Source organism: Dendrobates tinctorius, unplaced genomic scaffold, assembly GCF_039654945.1.
Source record: "Dendrobates tinctorius isolate UK_male_01 unplaced genomic scaffold, ASM3965494v1 ptg000142l, whole genome shotgun sequence".
Taxonomy (NCBI): Eukaryota; Metazoa; Chordata; class Amphibia; order Anura; family Dendrobatidae; genus Dendrobates; species Dendrobates tinctorius.
The window spans coordinates 930018-949134 of record NW_027361809.1 but is presented as its reverse complement, the minus strand read 5'-3'; the positions used below and the strand labels follow the sequence as shown (position 1 = coordinate 949134).

The 19117-nt window shown below is 40.6% G+C and overlaps 1 protein-coding gene across 2 annotated transcripts; it reads right to left on the bottom strand.

Annotated features, from left to right (window-relative positions):
- Positions 1-378: 378 nt before the first annotated feature.
- CUNH11orf16 (chromosome unknown C11orf16 homolog) lies at positions 379-18862 on the bottom strand. Of its 2 annotated transcripts, XM_073545189.1 has the most exons (9): positions 18438-18862; positions 17471-17639; positions 8729-8891; positions 8430-8658; positions 6888-7547; positions 6372-6544; positions 1907-2079; positions 798-1047; positions 379-617 (listed from the first exon to the last, which is right to left on the bottom strand). In XM_073545189.1, exons 2-9 carry the CDS (start codon positions 17635-17637, stop codon positions 507-509), a joined length of 1926 nt encoding a protein of 641 aa, XP_073401290.1. In that variant the 5' UTR covers positions 17638-17639; positions 18438-18862; the 3' UTR covers positions 379-506. The 2 variants fall into 2 exon arrangements, with proteins under 2 accessions (XP_073401290.1, XP_073401289.1); XM_073545188.1 differs by lacking the exon at positions 18438-18862 and having other exon boundaries at positions 17471-18422.
- Positions 18863-19117: the final 255 nt, after the last annotated feature.

Here is a 19117-nt window from a genome sequence, read left to right as displayed (position 1 = left end):
GGTGCTCGCTTAGTCATGCCCCTCCAGGCTCATTGCGGTCTGAGGCACAGTGGTTCCACAAACCACATCCGTGACAGCTACCACATTCACCTGCATTACGTTGCGATGTAGCAGCTGCTTGGCCTGTGCAACGGCAAAAGCCACTGTATGGCCCGGGCGCAATACTGGAGGATGCTGGGTAATGTAGTGCATCAACGCGAATCCCGCCTCCATCATGGAAGTAAGCGGTGGCGGTGGACTTATGAGCAGAAGGTAGAGAGATAGCAGTCCTGGGTCACAGAGGACAGCCACTGGACGGACGGGAAAGTATTGCTCCCTGGGTGACTCCTGCAGGCGATGCCCGGTACTACACCACGGAGAAGAAACACATTACAGCAATAAATGTTCACACATTGATTATTACAGGAGGAAAGAGATAACCTGTGCAATCAAACCAACAGCTGATGCCTGTATTCGGGCACCAGCCCTGCGGACTCGGCCGGCTGCTGGATTGTCTCCCTCGGCATCTACGCCTCTGCACACTGGTGGCTCCCTCTTTGCCCTCCTTGCTGTTCAGCTTGGTAAACTCTTTCAGCCACCTGTTGGTAATGATCCTGAACTCTTTGCCTCCGTGCCTCCTGCGATGAGAGAGACAGCCATTAATCAAGGCGGGGGTAATCACTACATCTACCACAGTGCAATGCTGTGGAGCATGCTCAGTACAGGCAGCGCTAAGCGAGTGGGATCCCACAGACCAGTGCTGAGGAGTAGAACTGTCCATCACCTCCTGGCTGAGCACTCTGCAATGCTGCGCTCACCATGTGATCTCTTTCTCTCTGTTCATTGGCCGCACATTTCTCGAATTCCTTCTGGTCGATCCGTTCCCGCACCTTCCTCAGGTGTCCCAGCCTCCGCTCTTCCTTCTTCTTATCCTCCACAGCTAGAGTTTGGTGCCACTCACTACGCTCCTCTTGTGCTGCCATCTTGGCCATCATGGCAGTCACATTTCGCTCTCGTCCGTCCCTCAGCTTCTGCTCCTCGTTTTGTAGACGGTGGAGGGTCTTCATCCTGAACGGAGAAATGGAAGGTGAATCATAGCAGCCTAGTACAGAGGGATCAGACCTATGCTTATGCAGTCATGGCCGAAAGTGTTGGCACCCTTGAAATTGTTACAGAAAATAAAGTAAACCAGGTAAAGAGGGGAGAAGTTGACTCATTCTTTGCATTGTGTGTGTTTGTGCCACACTAAGCATTGAGAACAGAGAGAGAAGAGAACTGTCTGAGGACTTAAGAACCAAATTTGTTGAAAAATATCAACAATCTCAAGGTTATAACTCCATCTCCAGAGACCTTGATGTTCCTTTGTTCATGGTGCGCAACATAATCAAGAAGTTTACAACCCATGGCACTGTAGCTAATCTCCCTGAACGTGGACGGCAGAGAAAAGCTGATGAAAGGATGCTATGCAGGATAGTCCACATGATGGATAAGCAGCCGCAATCTAGGTCCAAAGAAATCCATGCTGTCCTGCAGGTTCAGGGTGCACCAGTGTCAGTGACATCTATCAGTCCACATATGAATGATATGAAACGCTATGGCAGGAGACCGAATGGGACCCCACTGTTGACACAGACATAAAAAAGCTAGACTGCAGTGTGCCAAAAAGATTTTGGCTTGCTCACATACAATCTGGGAAAGCATCTTGTAGACAGATGAGACCAAGATAGATCTTTTTGGTAAAACACATCATTCTACTGTTTACCGAAAATGGAATGAGGCCTACAGAGAAAATAACACAGTACCTACAGTCAAATATGGTGGAAGGTCACATGTTTTGGGGTTATTTTGCTGCCTCTGGCACTGGGGGCCTTAACTGTGTGTGTTTGTGTATGTATATGTGTCCATATATACAGTATATGCCACACACCTGTGAGCCTCCTGGCTGTCGCTGTATTTCTCTCCGGCCTCATTTTCCCTCTTTTGCTCCCATTCTAGATGTTTAATTTTCTTCTTCTGTTGATGTTTCTGCTTCTGTTTCTTATGCTGTAATTTTACCAATTCTGACTCCCCAAGACGATCAACTGCAGGAAGACCCTGTTCCTTTAAGAAAAATGTAAACCAGCAATATTAATCAACAGCGATGAAGAGACTAGAGGCATTCTCAGTGATGTCACCGCTGATCTCTGGTGATGGATAGGAGGCATTCTCAGTGATGTCACCTCTGATCTCTAGTGATGGATAGGAGACATTCTCAGTGATGTCACCGCTGATCTCTAGTGATGGATAGGAGACATTCTCAGTGATGTCACCTCTGATGTCTAGTGATGGATAGGAGACATTATCAGTGATGTCACCTCTGATCTCTGGTGATGGATAGGAGGCATTCTCCGTGATGTCACCGCTGATCTCTAGTGATGGATAGGAGACATTCTCAGTGATGTCACCTGATCTCTGGTGATGAATAGGAGGCATTCTCAGTGATGTCACCTGATCTCTGGTGATGGATAGGAGACATTCTCAGTGATGTCACCTCTGATCTCTGTTGATGGATTGGAGACATTCTCAGTGATGTCACCACTGATCTCTAGTGATGGATAGGAGACATTCTCAGTGATGTCAACGCTGATCTCTAGTGATGGATAGGAGACATTCTCAGTGATGTCACCTGATCTCTGGTGATGAATAGGAGGCATTCTCAGTGATGTCACCTGATCTCTGGTGATGGATAGGAGACATTCTCAGTGATGTCACCTCTGATCTCTGGTGATGGATAGGAGACATTCTCAGTGATGTCACCACTGATCTCTAGTGATGGATAGGAGACATTCTCAGTGATGTCACCTCTGATCTCTAGTGATGGATAGGAGACATTCTCAGTGATGTCACCTCTGATCTCTGGTGACGGATAGGAGACATTCTCAGTGATGTCACCTCTGATCTCTGGTGATGGATAGGAGGCATTCTCCGTGATGTCACCTCTGATCTCTAGTGATGGACAGGAGGCATTCTCAGTGATGTCACCTCTGATCTCTGGTGATGGATAGGAGGCATTCTCCGTGATGTCAACGCTGATCTCTAGTGATGGATAGGAGACATTCTCAGTGATGTCACCTGATCTCTGGTGAGGAATAGGAGGCATTCTCAGTGATGTCACCACTGATCTCTAGTGATGGATAGGAGACATTCTCAGTGATTTCACCTCTGATCTCTAGTGATGGATAGGAGACATTCTCAGCGATGTCACCTCTGATCTCTGGTGATGGATAGGAGACATTCTCAGTGATGTCACCTCTGATCTCTGGTGATGGATAGGAGGCATTCTCCGTGATGTCAACGCTGATCTCTAGTGATGGATAGGAGACATTCTCAGTGATGTCACCTGATCTCTGGTGATGAATAGGAGGCATTCTCAGTGATGTCACCTGATCTCTGGTGATGGATAGGAGGCATTCTCAGTGATGTCACCTCTGATCTCTGGTGATGGATAGGAGACATTCTCAGTGATGTCACCACTGATCTCTAGTGATGGATAGGAGACATTCTCAGTGATGTCACCTCTGATCTCTAGTGATGGATAGGAGACATTCTCAGTGATGTCACCTCTGATCTCTGGTGATGGATAGGAGACATTCTCAGTGATGTCACCTCTGATCTCTGGTGATGGATAGGAGGCATTCTCCGTGATGTCAACGCTGATCTCTAGTGATGGATAGGAGACATTCTCAGTGATGTCACCTGATCTCTGGTGATGGATAGGAGGCATTCTCAGTGATGTCACCTCTTATCTCTAGTGATGGATAGGAGACATTCTCATTGATGTCACCGCTGATCTCTAGTGATGGATAGGAGGCATTCTCAGTGATGTCACCGCTGATCTCTAGTGATGGATAGGAGGCATTCTCAGTGATGTCACCGCTGATCTCTAGTGATGGATAGGAGGCATTCTCAGTGATGTCACCTCTTATCTCTAGTGATGGATAGGAGACATTCTCAGTGATGTCACCGCTGATCTCTAGTGATGGATAGGAGGCATTCTCAGTGATGTCACCGCTGATCTCTACTGATGGATTGGAGATATTCTCAGTGATGTCACCTCTGATTTCTAGTGATGGATAGGAGGCATTCTTAGTGATGTCACCTCTGATCTCTGGTGATGGATAGGAGGCATTCTCAGTGATGTCACCGCTGATCTCTAGTGATGGATAGGAGACATTCTCAGTGATGTCACCGCTGATCTCTGGTGATGGATAGGAGGCATTCTCAGTGATGTCACCTCTGATCTCTGGTGATGGGTAGGAGGCATTCTCAGTGATGTCACCTCTGATCCCTGGTGATGGATAGGAGGCATTCTCAGTGATGTCACCTCTGATCTCTAGTGATGGATAGGAGACATTCTCAGTGATGTCACCGCTGATCTCTGGTGATGGATAGGAGGCATTCTCAGTGATGTCACCTCTGATCTCTGGTGATGGGTAGGAGGCATTCTCAGTGATGTCACCGCTGTTCTCTAGTTATGGATAGGAGACATTCTCAGTGATGTCACCGCTGATCTCTAGTTATGGATAGGAGACATTCTCAGTGATGTCACCTCTGATCTCTAGTTATAGATAGGAGACATTCTCAGTGATGTCACCGCTGATCTCTAGTGATGGATAGGAGGCATTCTCAGTGATGTCACCTCTGATCTCTAGTGATGGATAGGAGGCATTCTCAGTGATGTCACCTCTGATCTCTAGTGATGGATAGGAGGCATTCTCAGTGATGTCACCTCTGATCTCTAGTGATGGATAGGAGACATTCTCAGTGATGTCACCGCTGATCTCTGGTGATGGATAGGAGACATTCTCAGTGATGTCACCTCTGATCTCTAGTGATGGATAGGAGACATTCTCAGTGATGTCACCTCTGATCTCTAGTGATGGATAGGAAGCATTCTCAGTGATGTCACCGCTGATCTCTAATGATGGATATGAGGCATTCTCAGTGATGTCACCGCTGATCTCTGGTGATGGATAGGAGGCATTCTCAGTGATGTCACCTCTGATCTCTAGTGATGGATAGGAGGCATTCTCAGTGATGTCACCTCTGATCTCTAGTGATGGATAGGAGGCATTCTCAGTGATGTCACCTCTGATCTCTAGTGATGGATAGGAGACATTCTCAGTGATGTCACCTCTTATCTCTAGTGATGGATAGGAGACATTCTCAGTGATGTCACCTCTTATCTCTAGTGATGGATAGGAGGCATTCTCAGTGATGTCACCGCTGATCTCTGGTTATGGGTAGGAGGCATTCTCAGTGATGTCACCGCTGATCTCTGGTGATGGATAGGAGGCATTCTCAGTGATGTCACCGCTGATCTCTGGTGATGGATAGGAGGCATTCTCAGTGATGTCACCGCTGATCTCTGGTGATGGATAGGAGACATTCTCAGTGATGTCACCGCTGATCTCTGGTGATGGATAGGAGGCATTCTCAGTGATGTCACCTCTGATCTCTAGTGATGGATAGGAGGCATTCTCAGTGATGTCACCTCTGATCTCTGGTGATGGATAGGAGGCATTCTCAGTGATGTCACCTCTGATCTCTAGTGATGGATAGGAGGCATTCTCAGTGATGTCACCTCTGATCTCTGGTGATGGATAGGAGGCATTCTCAGTGATGTCACCTCTGATCTCTAGTGATGGATAGGAGGCATTCTCAGTGATGTCACCTCTGATCTCTGGTGATGGATAGGAGGCATTCTCAGTGATGTCACCTCTGATCTCTAGTGATGGATAGGAGACATTCTCAGTGATGTCACCTCTGATCTCTAGTGATGGATAGGAGGCATTCTCAGTGATGTCACCGCTGATCTCTGGTGATGGATAGGAGGCATTCTCAGTGATGTCACTGCTGATCGCTAGTGATGGATAGGAGACATTCTCAGTGATGTCACCTCTGATCTCTAGTGATGGATAGGAGACATTCGCAGTGATGTCACCGCTGATCTCTGGTGATGGATAGGAGGCATTCTCAGTGATGTCACCGCTGATCTCTAGTGATGGATAGGAGGCATTCTCAGTGATGTCACCGCTGATCTCTGGTGATGGATAGGAGACATTCTCAGTGATGTCACCGCTGATCTCTAGTGATGGATAGGAGGCATTCTCAGTGATGTCACCGCTGATCTCTGGTGATGGATAGGAGGCATTCTCAGTGATGTCACCTCTGATCTCTGGTGATGGATAGGAGGCATTCTCAGTGATGTCACCGCTGATCTCTAGTGATGGATAGGAGGCATTCTCAGTGATGTCACCGCTGATCTCTGGTGAATCCTGGAATGGCTGGACACTACATACATTGTAAATCCTTACACTCCGCACAAATAGTATCTTTACTTGCATACTTACTGTTTGGGAAGGGTTGAAGTCTGCGTGGACCAGGACATCTTTCATTGTTAGTCGTCTGGACCGAGAATCTGAAATGGTTTCAAACAAAGCACTTTGATTTGACGACCCGATGATATCAGACGGCGCCGGCCTCAGATCTGACGTAGGCGATTTATTCTTTGGTGTAATTATTCCTGGAAGAGACAGAATTATTTCTTTATGAGATGATATTGCCTTCATGTGGGGTGGGTTTGTGACGCCCCGGCAGCGCTCGCCGTGACATGGATGTAGACCACGGCTGGGCCAGTGTCAGTATATGACGACGTTATCCTTTATATACTGGAAATCTCCATAACGCTGATATACAGGACAATCTCGTATCAATTCTGACATTTATGTCTCTCCTGATAACGTTACAATGTATCCGTGTCGGATTCTGAACTGTTTGGCTCACAGAGGATTACACATTGTACCAAAGCCTCAGCCGTGAGAAGTGAACTGATGCAGGGTGAGCGCAGTGTGTCCCCCACACCATACCTGGCTTTCGGTAGAAGGGCTCTGGTTGACCCCGCTTCCAGTATCTCCATTCCGGCCGGCCACTGGTCTCCAGTTTTGGCTTCTCCCACAGAGTGGAGTCCGTGTTCACAGCGCTGTCCACCATCGTACTCTGTGTGGTCTTGGACATGTCCGTCTCACTATCACTCTCATCATCCAGAGACTCGTGCCCTTCAGACTCGGATGATGAGGAAAAGCGGCGTTCGGCCTGCCTGCGTCTCTCGCCTTTCATCTTCATGGTTGAGGATAAGTCTCCATCGTCCAGGTCCTTATTCCCGTGGACGTAAACCGTGGTCCTGGGTGAGAGCGGCCACCAGTCCTGGCACTTATGGTCGTAACAGCAGGTGCCGGTGGAGAAGCAGGAGCAGTGTGGGTGGGAGACATATGAGTGGACGCTGTGACAGTTGCACCTGTGGTCGGCGGAGCACACGCGGACCGGCACTGGGGCGCAGCGCTCCGTGATCACATACGTGGTGCTGCTTCGCGTTGTGTCCCGGCTGCACTGGCGGCTGCTGACCGGTCGGTGAAGGGTGTCTACAATGCGGTGGTGAACTGAAGGCGAGATCCACACGGCCACCTGCAGTGGGACTGTTGATTTTTTGCCGTTCCAGAAACTAATGGTGAGCTGCTCGTCCTCTGCGGCTGCGGGAGATAAGGACAGTCGTGAATTTGTGTGTGCGAACCATTGTAAATCATGTATGCTATAAACCAGGAGGAAGAGCAGCAACATGTATGCAGGCTATGTATGTAGAGTAAGTGCCGTATACCCTGTCCACTGCAGAACCTCTTTATAGCATTCAGTACATTAAGGTTCTGTAACTTTCTTATAGACTTTGTGTTTCAGTTCCTGATCATTTGTTACAATGTATCGGTGTAGAGTGTAGATGACGTTCTGAGCGCTCAGCTCACATATCTTTACAGGTGCTGAGTGACTGTTACAGTGTGTCGGCGCAGGTAGAATGTTTCTAGAATCCTGGTTGTTAAAGGGATTGTCCATGATTGTGATACTGTTGACCTCCACTGAGGATAAGACATTAGTATCAGATTGGTGGGGGTCCGATGCCTCTCACAGCCAGAGCTGGACCCCAGAGCGGCTCGTACTGTGTGTGCGGAGCTCGGCTATTCTGGCTCTGTACACTTCTGTATTTCTGACAGCTGATCGATGGGGAGCCGGACCAGGTGAGGTGTCGGACCTCCACAGATCTGATACTGATGACCTATTCTAAGAATAAATGATCAGTATCTCAATCCTGGACAACCCCTTTAAGCGTCCTGAGGATGGTCCAGACTGGATGCAACTGAAGCAAACCCTCAGCTGTGAGATGACTTAGGTCTTCATAGAGATGTAAGTAAGAAAGTTTCCCGTTCACTGACCAAAAGCAAATATCTTAATGGTGGAGAATTCAATCACAAAGTCTATGATAAAGATCCAGAATTGCCCAGCACATGGAAACTGAGAAATGAGCGACACGTGGTGCTCAGTGTATGAGAGCGTGCACGCATCTGCAGAAGGGACAATGGTACCTCGGAGGGGATCTCTCGTCTCCAGGCCTAGAATGACCGTCCCTGGACCATATCTCGTCATCTGTGGTTCCCAGGGGGCCAACACATTGTCTCCAGGCACAACGCAATGTCTCAGCGCCGCCTCGTGCTGAATGATGTCACATGCGCGTGTCTTCTGTAACATGGCGGGATAGCGCTCGCCCTCCACACATGGCCTGGAAAACTCTACCAGAAACACTCCGGGCTCTTCCTGGTGTGGAATAAAACATACTTTATGTAATGTACTCCTGCCTTATAGTGCCGACTAATATACACCATACCTCCTGTATCATCACACCGACATAGTAGAATCCATCAGGGTCTCTGCGGGCCAAAACCGTGTCACGCCTAATGATTGACGTAAGACGTGGAAATATGGGGGACACAGTCATCTTTCTACATGTCACACTGGTGTAATGAGGATAATGACCATTCAGGGAACATCTGTGGAAAAGAACAAGTAGTACCCATTATAGATGCACATTCCCGAGTGGAGGGGTGTGAAGTATCACATGGACATCTACTATAATACTGCCCCTATGTACAAGAATATAACTACTATAATACTGCCCCTATGTACAAGAATATAACTACTATAATACTGCTCCAATGTACAAGAATATAACTACTATAATACTGCCCCTATGTACAAGAATATAACTACTATAATACTGCCCCTATGTACAAGAATATAACTACTATAATACTGCCCCTATGTACAAGAATATAACTACTATAATACTGCTCCAATGTACAAGAATATAACTACTATAATACTGCCCCCTATGTACAAGAATATAACTACTATAATACTGCCCCTATGTACAAGAATATAACTACTATAATACTGCTCCTATGTACAAGAATATAACTACTATAATACTGCTCCTATGTACAAGAATATAACTACTATAATACTGCTCCAATGTACAAGAATATACTATAATACTGCCTCCTATGTACAAGAATATAACTACTATAATACTGCCCCTATGTACAAGAATATAACTACTATAATACTGCCCCTATGTACAAGAATATAACTACTATAATACTGCCCCTATACACAAGAACATAACTACTATAATACTGCCCCTATATACAAGAACATAACTACTATAATACTGCCCCCTATATACGAGAATATAACTACTATAATACTGCCCCTATGTACGAGAATATAACTACTATAATACTGCTCCTATGTACAAGAATATAACTACTATAATACTGCTCCTATGTACAAGAATATAACTACTATAATACTGCCCCCTATGTACAAGAATATAACTACTATAATACTGCCCCCTATGTACAAGAATATAACTACTATAATACTGCTCCTATGTACAAGAATATAACTACTATAATACTGCCCCTATGTACAAGAATATAACTACTATAATACTGCTCCTATGTACAAGAATATAACTACTATAATACTGCCCCTATGTACAAGAATATAACTACTATAATACTGCTCCTATGTACAAGAATATAACTACTATAATACTGCTCCTATGTACAAGAATATACTATAATACTGCTCCTATGTACAAGAATATAACTACTATAATACTGCCCCTATGTACAAGAATATAACTACTATAATACTGCTCCTATGTACAAGAATATATCTACTATAATAATTCTCCTATGTACAAGAATATAACTACTATAATACTGCCCCTATGTACAAGAATATAACTACTATAATACTGCTCCTATGTACAAGAATATAACTACTATAATACTGCTCCCTATGTACAAGAATATAACTACTATAATACTGCTCCTATGTACAAGAATATAACTACTATAATACTGCTCCTATGTACAAGAATATACTATAATACTGCTCCTATGTACAAGAATATACTATAATACTGCTCCTATGTACAAGAATATAACTACTATAATACTGCCCCTATGTACAAGAACATAACTACTATAATACTGCTCCTATGTACAAGAATATATCTACTATAATAATGCTCCTATGTACAAGAATATAACTACTATAATACTGCCCCTATGTACAAGAATATAACTACTATAATACTGCTCCTATGTACAAGAATATAACTACTATAATACTGCCCCTATGTACAAGAATATAACTACTATAATACTGCTCCCTATGTACAAGAATATAACTACTATAATACTGCCCCTATGTACAAGAATATAACTACTATAATACTGCTCCTATGTACAAGAATATAATTATAATACTGCCCCTATGTACAAGAATATAACTTCCATAATACTGCTCCCTATGTACAAGAATATAACTACTATAATACTGCCCCTATGTACAAGAATATAACTACTATAATACTGCTCCTATGTACAGGAATATAACTACTATAATACTGCCCCCTATGTACAAGAATATAACTACTATAATACTGCCCCCTATGTACAAGAATATAACTACTATAATACTGCCCCCTATGTACAAGAATATAACTACTATAATACTGCTCCCTATGTACAAGAAAATAACTACTATAATACTGCCCCCTATGTACAAGAATATAACTACTATAATACTGCTCCTATGTACAAGAATATAACTACTATAATACTGCCCCTATGTACAAGAATATAACTACTATAATACTGCCCCCTATGTACAAGAATATAACTACTATAATACTGCTCCTATGTACAAGAATATAACTACTATAATACTGCTCCTATGTACAAGAATATAACTACTATAATACTGCCCCCTATGTACAAGAATATAACTTCAATAATACTGCTCCCTATGTACAAGAATATAACTACTATAATACTGCCCCCTATGTACAAGAATATAACTTCCATAATACTGCTCCCTATGTACAAGAATATAACTACTATAATACTGCCCCTATGTACAAGAATATAACTACTATAATACTGCTCCTATGTACAAGAATATAACTACTATAATACTGCCCCCTATGTACAAGAATATAACTACTATAATACTGCTCCTATGTACAACAATATAACTACTATAATACTGCCCCCTATGTGCAAGAATATAACTACTATAATACTGCTCCTATATACAGGAATATAACTACTATAATACTGCTCCTATGTGCAGGAATATAACTACTATAATACTGCCCCTTAAGTGCAAGAATATAACTACTATAATACTGCCCCTGTGTGCAAGAATATAACTACTATAATACTGCCCCTATGTACAGGAATATAACTACTATAATACTGCCCCCTATGTGCAAGAATATAACTACTATAATACTGCCCCTATGTACAAGAATATAACTACTATAATACTGCCCCTATGTACAAGAATATAACTACTACAATACTGCTCCTATGTACAGGAATATAACTACTATAATACTGCCCCCTATGTACAAGAATATAACTACTATAATACTGCCCCTATGTACAAGAATATAACTACTATAATACTGCCCCCTATGTACAAGAATATAACTACTATAATACTGCTCCCTATGTACAAGAATATAACTACTATAATACTGCCCTCTATGTACAAGAATATAACTACTATAATACTGTTCCTATGTACAAGAATATAACTACTATAATACCGCTCCCTATGTACAAGAATATAACTACTATAATACCGCTCCTATGTACAAGAATATAACTACTATAATACTGCCCCTATGTACAAGAATATAACTACTATAATACTGCCCCTATGTACAAGAATATAACTACTATAATACTGCCCCCTATGTACAAGAATATAACTACTATAATACTGCCCCCTATGTAGAAGAATATTACTACTATAATACTGCCCCCTATGTACAAGAATATAACTACTATAATACTGCCCCTATGTACAAGGATATAACTACTATAATACTGCCCCTATGTACAAGAATATAACTACTATAATACTGCTCCTATGTACAAGAATATAACTACTATAATACTGCCCCTATGTACAAGAATATAACTACTATAATACTGCCCCCTATGTAGAAGAATATTACTACTATAATACTGCCTCCTATGTACAAGAATATAACTACTATAATACTGCTCCTATGTACAAGAATATAACTACTATAATACTGCCCCTATGTACAAGAACATAACTACTATAATACTGCTCCTATGTACAAGAATATATCTACTATAATAATGCTCCTATGTACAAGAATATAACTACTATAATACTGCCCCTATGTACAAGAATATAACTACTATAATACTGCTCCTATGTACAAGAATATAACTACTATAATACTGCCCCTATGTACAAGAATATAACTACTATAATACTGCTCCCTATGTACAAGAATATAACTACTATAATACTGCCCCTATGTACAAGAATATAACTACTATAATACTGCTCCTATGTACAAGAATATAATTATAATACTGCCCCTATGTACAAGAATATAACTTCCATAATACTGCTCCCTATGTACAAGAATATAACTACTATAATACTGCCCCTATGTACAAGAATATAACTACTATAATACTGCTCCTATGTACAGGAATATAACTACTATAATACTGCCCCCTATGTACAAGAATATAACTACTATAATACTGCCCCCTATGTACAAGAATATAACTACTATAATACTGCCCCCTATGTACAAGAATATAACTACTATAATACTGCTCCCTATGTACAAGAAAATAACTACTATAATACTGCCCCCTATGTACAAGAATATAACTACTATAATACTGCTCCTATGTACAAGAATATAACTACTATAATACTGCCCCTATGTACAAGAATATAACTACTATAATACTGCCCCCTATGTACAAGAATATAACTACTATAATACTGCTCCTATGTACAAGAATATAACTACTATAATACTGCTCCTATGTACAAGAATATAACTACTATAATACTGCCCCCTATGTACAAGAATATAACTTCAATAATACTGCTCCCTATGTACAAGAATATAACTACTATAATACTGCCCCCTATGTACAAGAATATAACTTCCATAATACTGCTCCCTATGTACAAGAATATAACTACTATAATACTGCCCCTATGTACAAGAATATAACTACTATAATACTGCTCCTATGTACAAGAATATAACTACTATAATACTGCCCCCTATGTACAAGAATATAACTACTATAATACTGCTCCTATGTACAACAATATAACTACTATAATACTGCCCCCTATGTGCAAGAATATAACTACTATAATACTGCTCCTATATACAGGAATATAACTACTATAATACTGCTCCTATGTGCAGGAATATAACTACTATAATACTGCCCCTTAAGTGCAAGAATATAACTACTATAATACTGCCCCTGTGTGCAAGAATATAACTACTATAATACTGCCCCCTATGTGCAAGAATATAACTACTATAATACTGCCCCTATGTACAAGAATATAACTACTATAATACTGCCCCTATGTACAAGAATATAACTACTACAATACTGCTCCTATGTACAGGAATATAACTACTATAATACTGCCCCCTATGTACAAGAATATAACTACTATAATACTGCCCCTATGTACAAGAATATAACTACTATAATACTGCCCCCTATGTACAAGAATATAACTACTATAATACTGCTCCCTATGTACAAGAATATAACTACTATAATACTGCCCTCTATGTACAAGAATATAACTACTATAATACTGCCCCTATGTACAAGAATATAACTACTATAATACCGCTCCTATGTACAAGAATATAACTACTATAATACCGCTCCCTATGTACAAGAATATAACTACTATAATACCGTTCCTATGTACAAGAATATAACTACTATAATACCGCTCCCTATGTACAAGAATATAACTACTATAATACCGCTCCTATGTACAAGAATATAACTACTATAATACTGCCCCTATGTACAAGAATATAACTACTATAATACTGCCCCTATGTACAAGAATATAACTACTATAATACTGCCCCCTATGTACAAGAATATAACTACTATAATACTGCCCCCTATGTAGAAGAATATTACTACTATAATACTGCCCCCTATGTACAAGAATATAACTACTATAATACTGCCCCTATGTACAAGGATATAACTACTATAATACTGCCCCTATGTACAAGAATATAACTACTATAATACTGCTCCTATGTACAAGAATATAACTACTATAATACTGCCCCTATGTACAAGAATATAACTACTATAATACTGCCCCTATGTACAAGAATATAACTACTATAATACTGCCCCTATGTACAAGAATATAACTACTATAATACTGCCCCCTATGTAGAAGAATATTACTACTATAATACTGCCTCCTATGTACAAGAATATAACTACTATAATACTGCCCCTATGTACAAGAATATAACTACTATAATACTGCCCCTATGTACAAGAATATAACTACTATAATACTGCTCCCTATGTACAAGAATATAACTACTATAATACTGCTTCTATGTACAAGAATATAACTACTATAATACTGCTCCTATGTACAAGAATATAACTACTATAATACTGCCCCTATGTACAAGAATATAACTACTATAATACTGCTCCTATGTACAAGAATATAACTACTATAATACTGCTTCTATGTACAAGAATATAACTACTATAATACTGCTCCTATGTACAAGAATATAACTACTATAATACTGCTCCTATGTACAAGAATATAACTACTATAATACTGCCCCTATGTAGAAGAATATAACTACTATAATACTGCCCCCTATGTAGAAGAATATTACTACTATAATACTGCCTCCTATGTACAAGAATATAACTACTATAATACTGCTCCTATGTACAAGAATATAACTACTATAATACTGCCCCCATGTACAGGAATATAACTACTATAATACTGCCCCTATGTACAAGAATATAACTACTATAATACTGCCCCTATGTACAAGAATATAACTACTATAATACTGCCCCCTATGTAGAAGAATATTACTACTATAATACTGCCTCCTATGTACAAGAATATAACTACTATAATACTGCCCCTATGTACAAGAATATAACTACTATAATACTGCCCCTATGTACAAGAATATAACTACTATAATACTGCTCCCTATGTACAAGAATATAACTACTATAATACTGCTTCTATGTACAAGAATATAACTACTATAATACTGCTCCTATGTACAAGAATATAACTACTATAATACTGCCCCTATGTACAAGAATATAACTACTATAATACTGCTCCTATGTACAAGAATATAACTACTATAATACTGCTTCTATGTACAAGAATATAACTACTATAATACTGCCCCTATGTACAAGAATATAACTACTATAATACTGCCCCTATGTACAAGAATATAACTACTATAATACTGCTCCCTATGTACAAGAATATAACTACTATAATACTGCTTCTATGTACAAGAATATAACTACTATAATACTGCTCCTATGTACAAGAATATAACTACTATAATACTGCCCCTATGTACAAGAATATAACTACTATAATACTGCTCCTATGTACAAGAATATAACTACTATAATACTGCTTCTATGTACAAGAATATAACTACTATAATACTGCTCCTATGTACAAGAATATAACTACTATAATACTGCTCCTATGTACAAGAATATAACTACTATAATACTGCCCCTATGTACAAGAATATAACTACTATAATACTGCTCCTATGTACAAGAATATAACTACTATAATACTGCCCCTATGTACAAGAATATAACTACTATAATACTGCTCCTATGTACAAGAATATAACTACTATAATACTGCCCCCTATATACAAGAATATAACTACTATAATACTGCTCCTATGTACAAGAATATAACTACTATAATACTGCTCCTATGTACAAGAATATAACTACTATAATACTGCCCCTATGTACAAGAATATAACTACTATAATACTGCCCCTATGTACAAGAATATAACTACTATAATACTGCTCCTATGTACAAGAATATAACTACTATAATACTGCCCCTATGTACAAGAATATAACTACTATAATACTGCCCCCTATGTAGAAGAATATTACTACTATAATACTGCCTCCTATGTACAAGAATATAACTACTATAATACTGCTCCTATGTACAAGAATATAACTACTATAATACTGCCCCCATGTACAGGAATATAACTACTATAATACTGCCCCTATGTACAAGAATATAACTACTATAATACTGCCCCTATGTACAAGAATATAACTACTATAATACTGCCCCCTATGTAGAAGAATATTACTACTATAATACTGCCTCCTATGTACAAGAATATAACTACTATAATACTGCCCCTATGTACAAGAATATAACTACTATAATACTGCCCCTATGTACAAGAATATAACTACTATAATACTGCTCCCTATGTACAAGAATATAACTACTATAATACTGCTTCTATGTACAAGAATATAACTACTATAATACTGCTCCTATGTACAAGAATATAACTACTATAATACTGCCCCTATGTACAAGAATATAACTACTATAATACTGCCCCTATGTACAAGAATATAACTACTATAATACTGCTCCTATGTACAAGAATATAACTACTATAATACTGCTCCTATGTACAAGAATATAACTACTATAATACTGCTTCTATGTACAAGAATATAACTACTATAATACTGCTCCTATGTACAAGAATATAACTACTATAATACTGCTCCTATGTACAAGAATATAACTACTATAATACTGCCCCTATGTACAAGAATATAACTACTATAATACTGCTCCTATGTACAAGAATATAACTACTATAATACTGCCCCCTATATACAAGAATATAACTACTATAATACTGCTCCTATGTACAAGAATATAACTACTATAATACTGCTCCTATGTACAAGAATATAACTACTATAATACTGCTCCTATGTACAAGAATATAACTACTATAATACTGCCCCCTATGTACAAGAATATAACTACTATAATACTGCCCCTATACAAGTGCTGTTAGCGGCGGTGCTACTTACGGACTGTGGGTGGCGTGGTGAGTGGTCCCGCACTGATGTCCTGGAGCGGCACAGCTGCACAGCGGCTCGGGATGAGTTACCAGGCTGTGGCAGGATGGTGTAGATAGGGGGGATGTCACGGTGCAGTATTTGTGGTCCAGGCACAGTGTCCGCACGCAGGGATCCATCTCTGACATGAAAATGTATGTACATTACTTATGATACATGGAAATCTGGAGAGACGATCTATGAGATCATCCTGGATCCGGTGATCCATGGTAGTCAGCGCTCTGTGGAGGGATGCCGGCTGTAACATCAGTGCAGACTCCATCCTTCTTGTCTGTGAGCTGGTGACTCTGCTCTCCACAATGATTCATTTTCTCTGCACTGATACATTGTAACAAACCTTCAGTAAAGCTTTGTGCTGCTGCTGTGAGGATAGACAATTGTTACATTGTAGCAAACTGTCAGGAAAGGAGTAGCTGGAAAAAATGGTCTCCTGCTACCTTGTAGCAAACCCTCTGCTGTGAGTGGTTCTTCCTGAGTGTTTCGCTCCTCGGTTACTTTTTGTCATTATTGAGAATATTTCTGAGCATTGGAAGCAATTACTACTGTGTTATGGAGCGACGCTCTACCCTGTCATGGGCTGATTGTTACCGTCATGTGACGAGGCTCGTTAAAGGGTCGATAATGACTTGTGGGATTGCTACTTCCATTAGGTGGCGCTCTAGAGTTCCCGTCCTCTCTGAAGAGACAATTTGCATATTGTATTATTTCTGCCACTTTCTTACACTTTTTCCCCATTATCAGTATCTCTGCTTCTTTTCAGGGAACGGTCGTGTTTATAGAGTAAGAAATCCCAGTGTAGCCTGGTTGTGCGCAGAGCTGAAGTTGGTGACAATGGATCAGTGTAGATAACTGCACCATCTCTGGATTATAATCCCGGGGTGACAGTGACCGACGCTGTCCGCAGACCCCCCGTCCTTACCTTTTGTCCTGCAGCGGTGTTACCGGCTTGGTGACCACCAGTCAGTCCTCATGTTTCCTGGTTGCTGTGTTGGTTTCTATAGAAGCGGCTGGGAATGTGATCTGATAGGAGAGATCCAGCGCCTGCGCCCTCCTGGCCTGGTGTGTCCTGCAGACTATCGCAGCGCAGATCTCTACACTGCAGAACGCCGCTGTGCTTCATCTGTGCGAATATTAAATCCGCAGAATCGGAGACAATGGTGGAAGATCATTGAAGAAGTCAAATTTCTGCAACTTTCTACACATGTTGTCCCCGACACATCAAAGAGTTTTTGCCGATTCTGCTAAAATTGCTTTTACTATTGTCGTATAACCGGCCAGGATTGATAAATCGGGGCCTTCGTGGTCCAATTCTTCACCAAGGTCTGGATCTCTGCTTGCTGTCAGTGACTGGAAAGATTCTTCTTTGCTTCCAAACCCTCAGATCCGTATTGTTTAGGTAAACCTCCGGCCTCAACCTTTAGTACATGGTCAGTCTGTGATCCGGGTCGTGTCGCTCACTGGTCAGGACACCATTTTACACGTCTGAGTGAAAACAAATAGGTTTGCGCTGCATGGCCGCCTCAGGTTATACAGGACTGTTCATGCACCGCCCGAAAACCAAGATCTTTAGAATGGAGAAACTTCAAAAGAGAAGCAGAA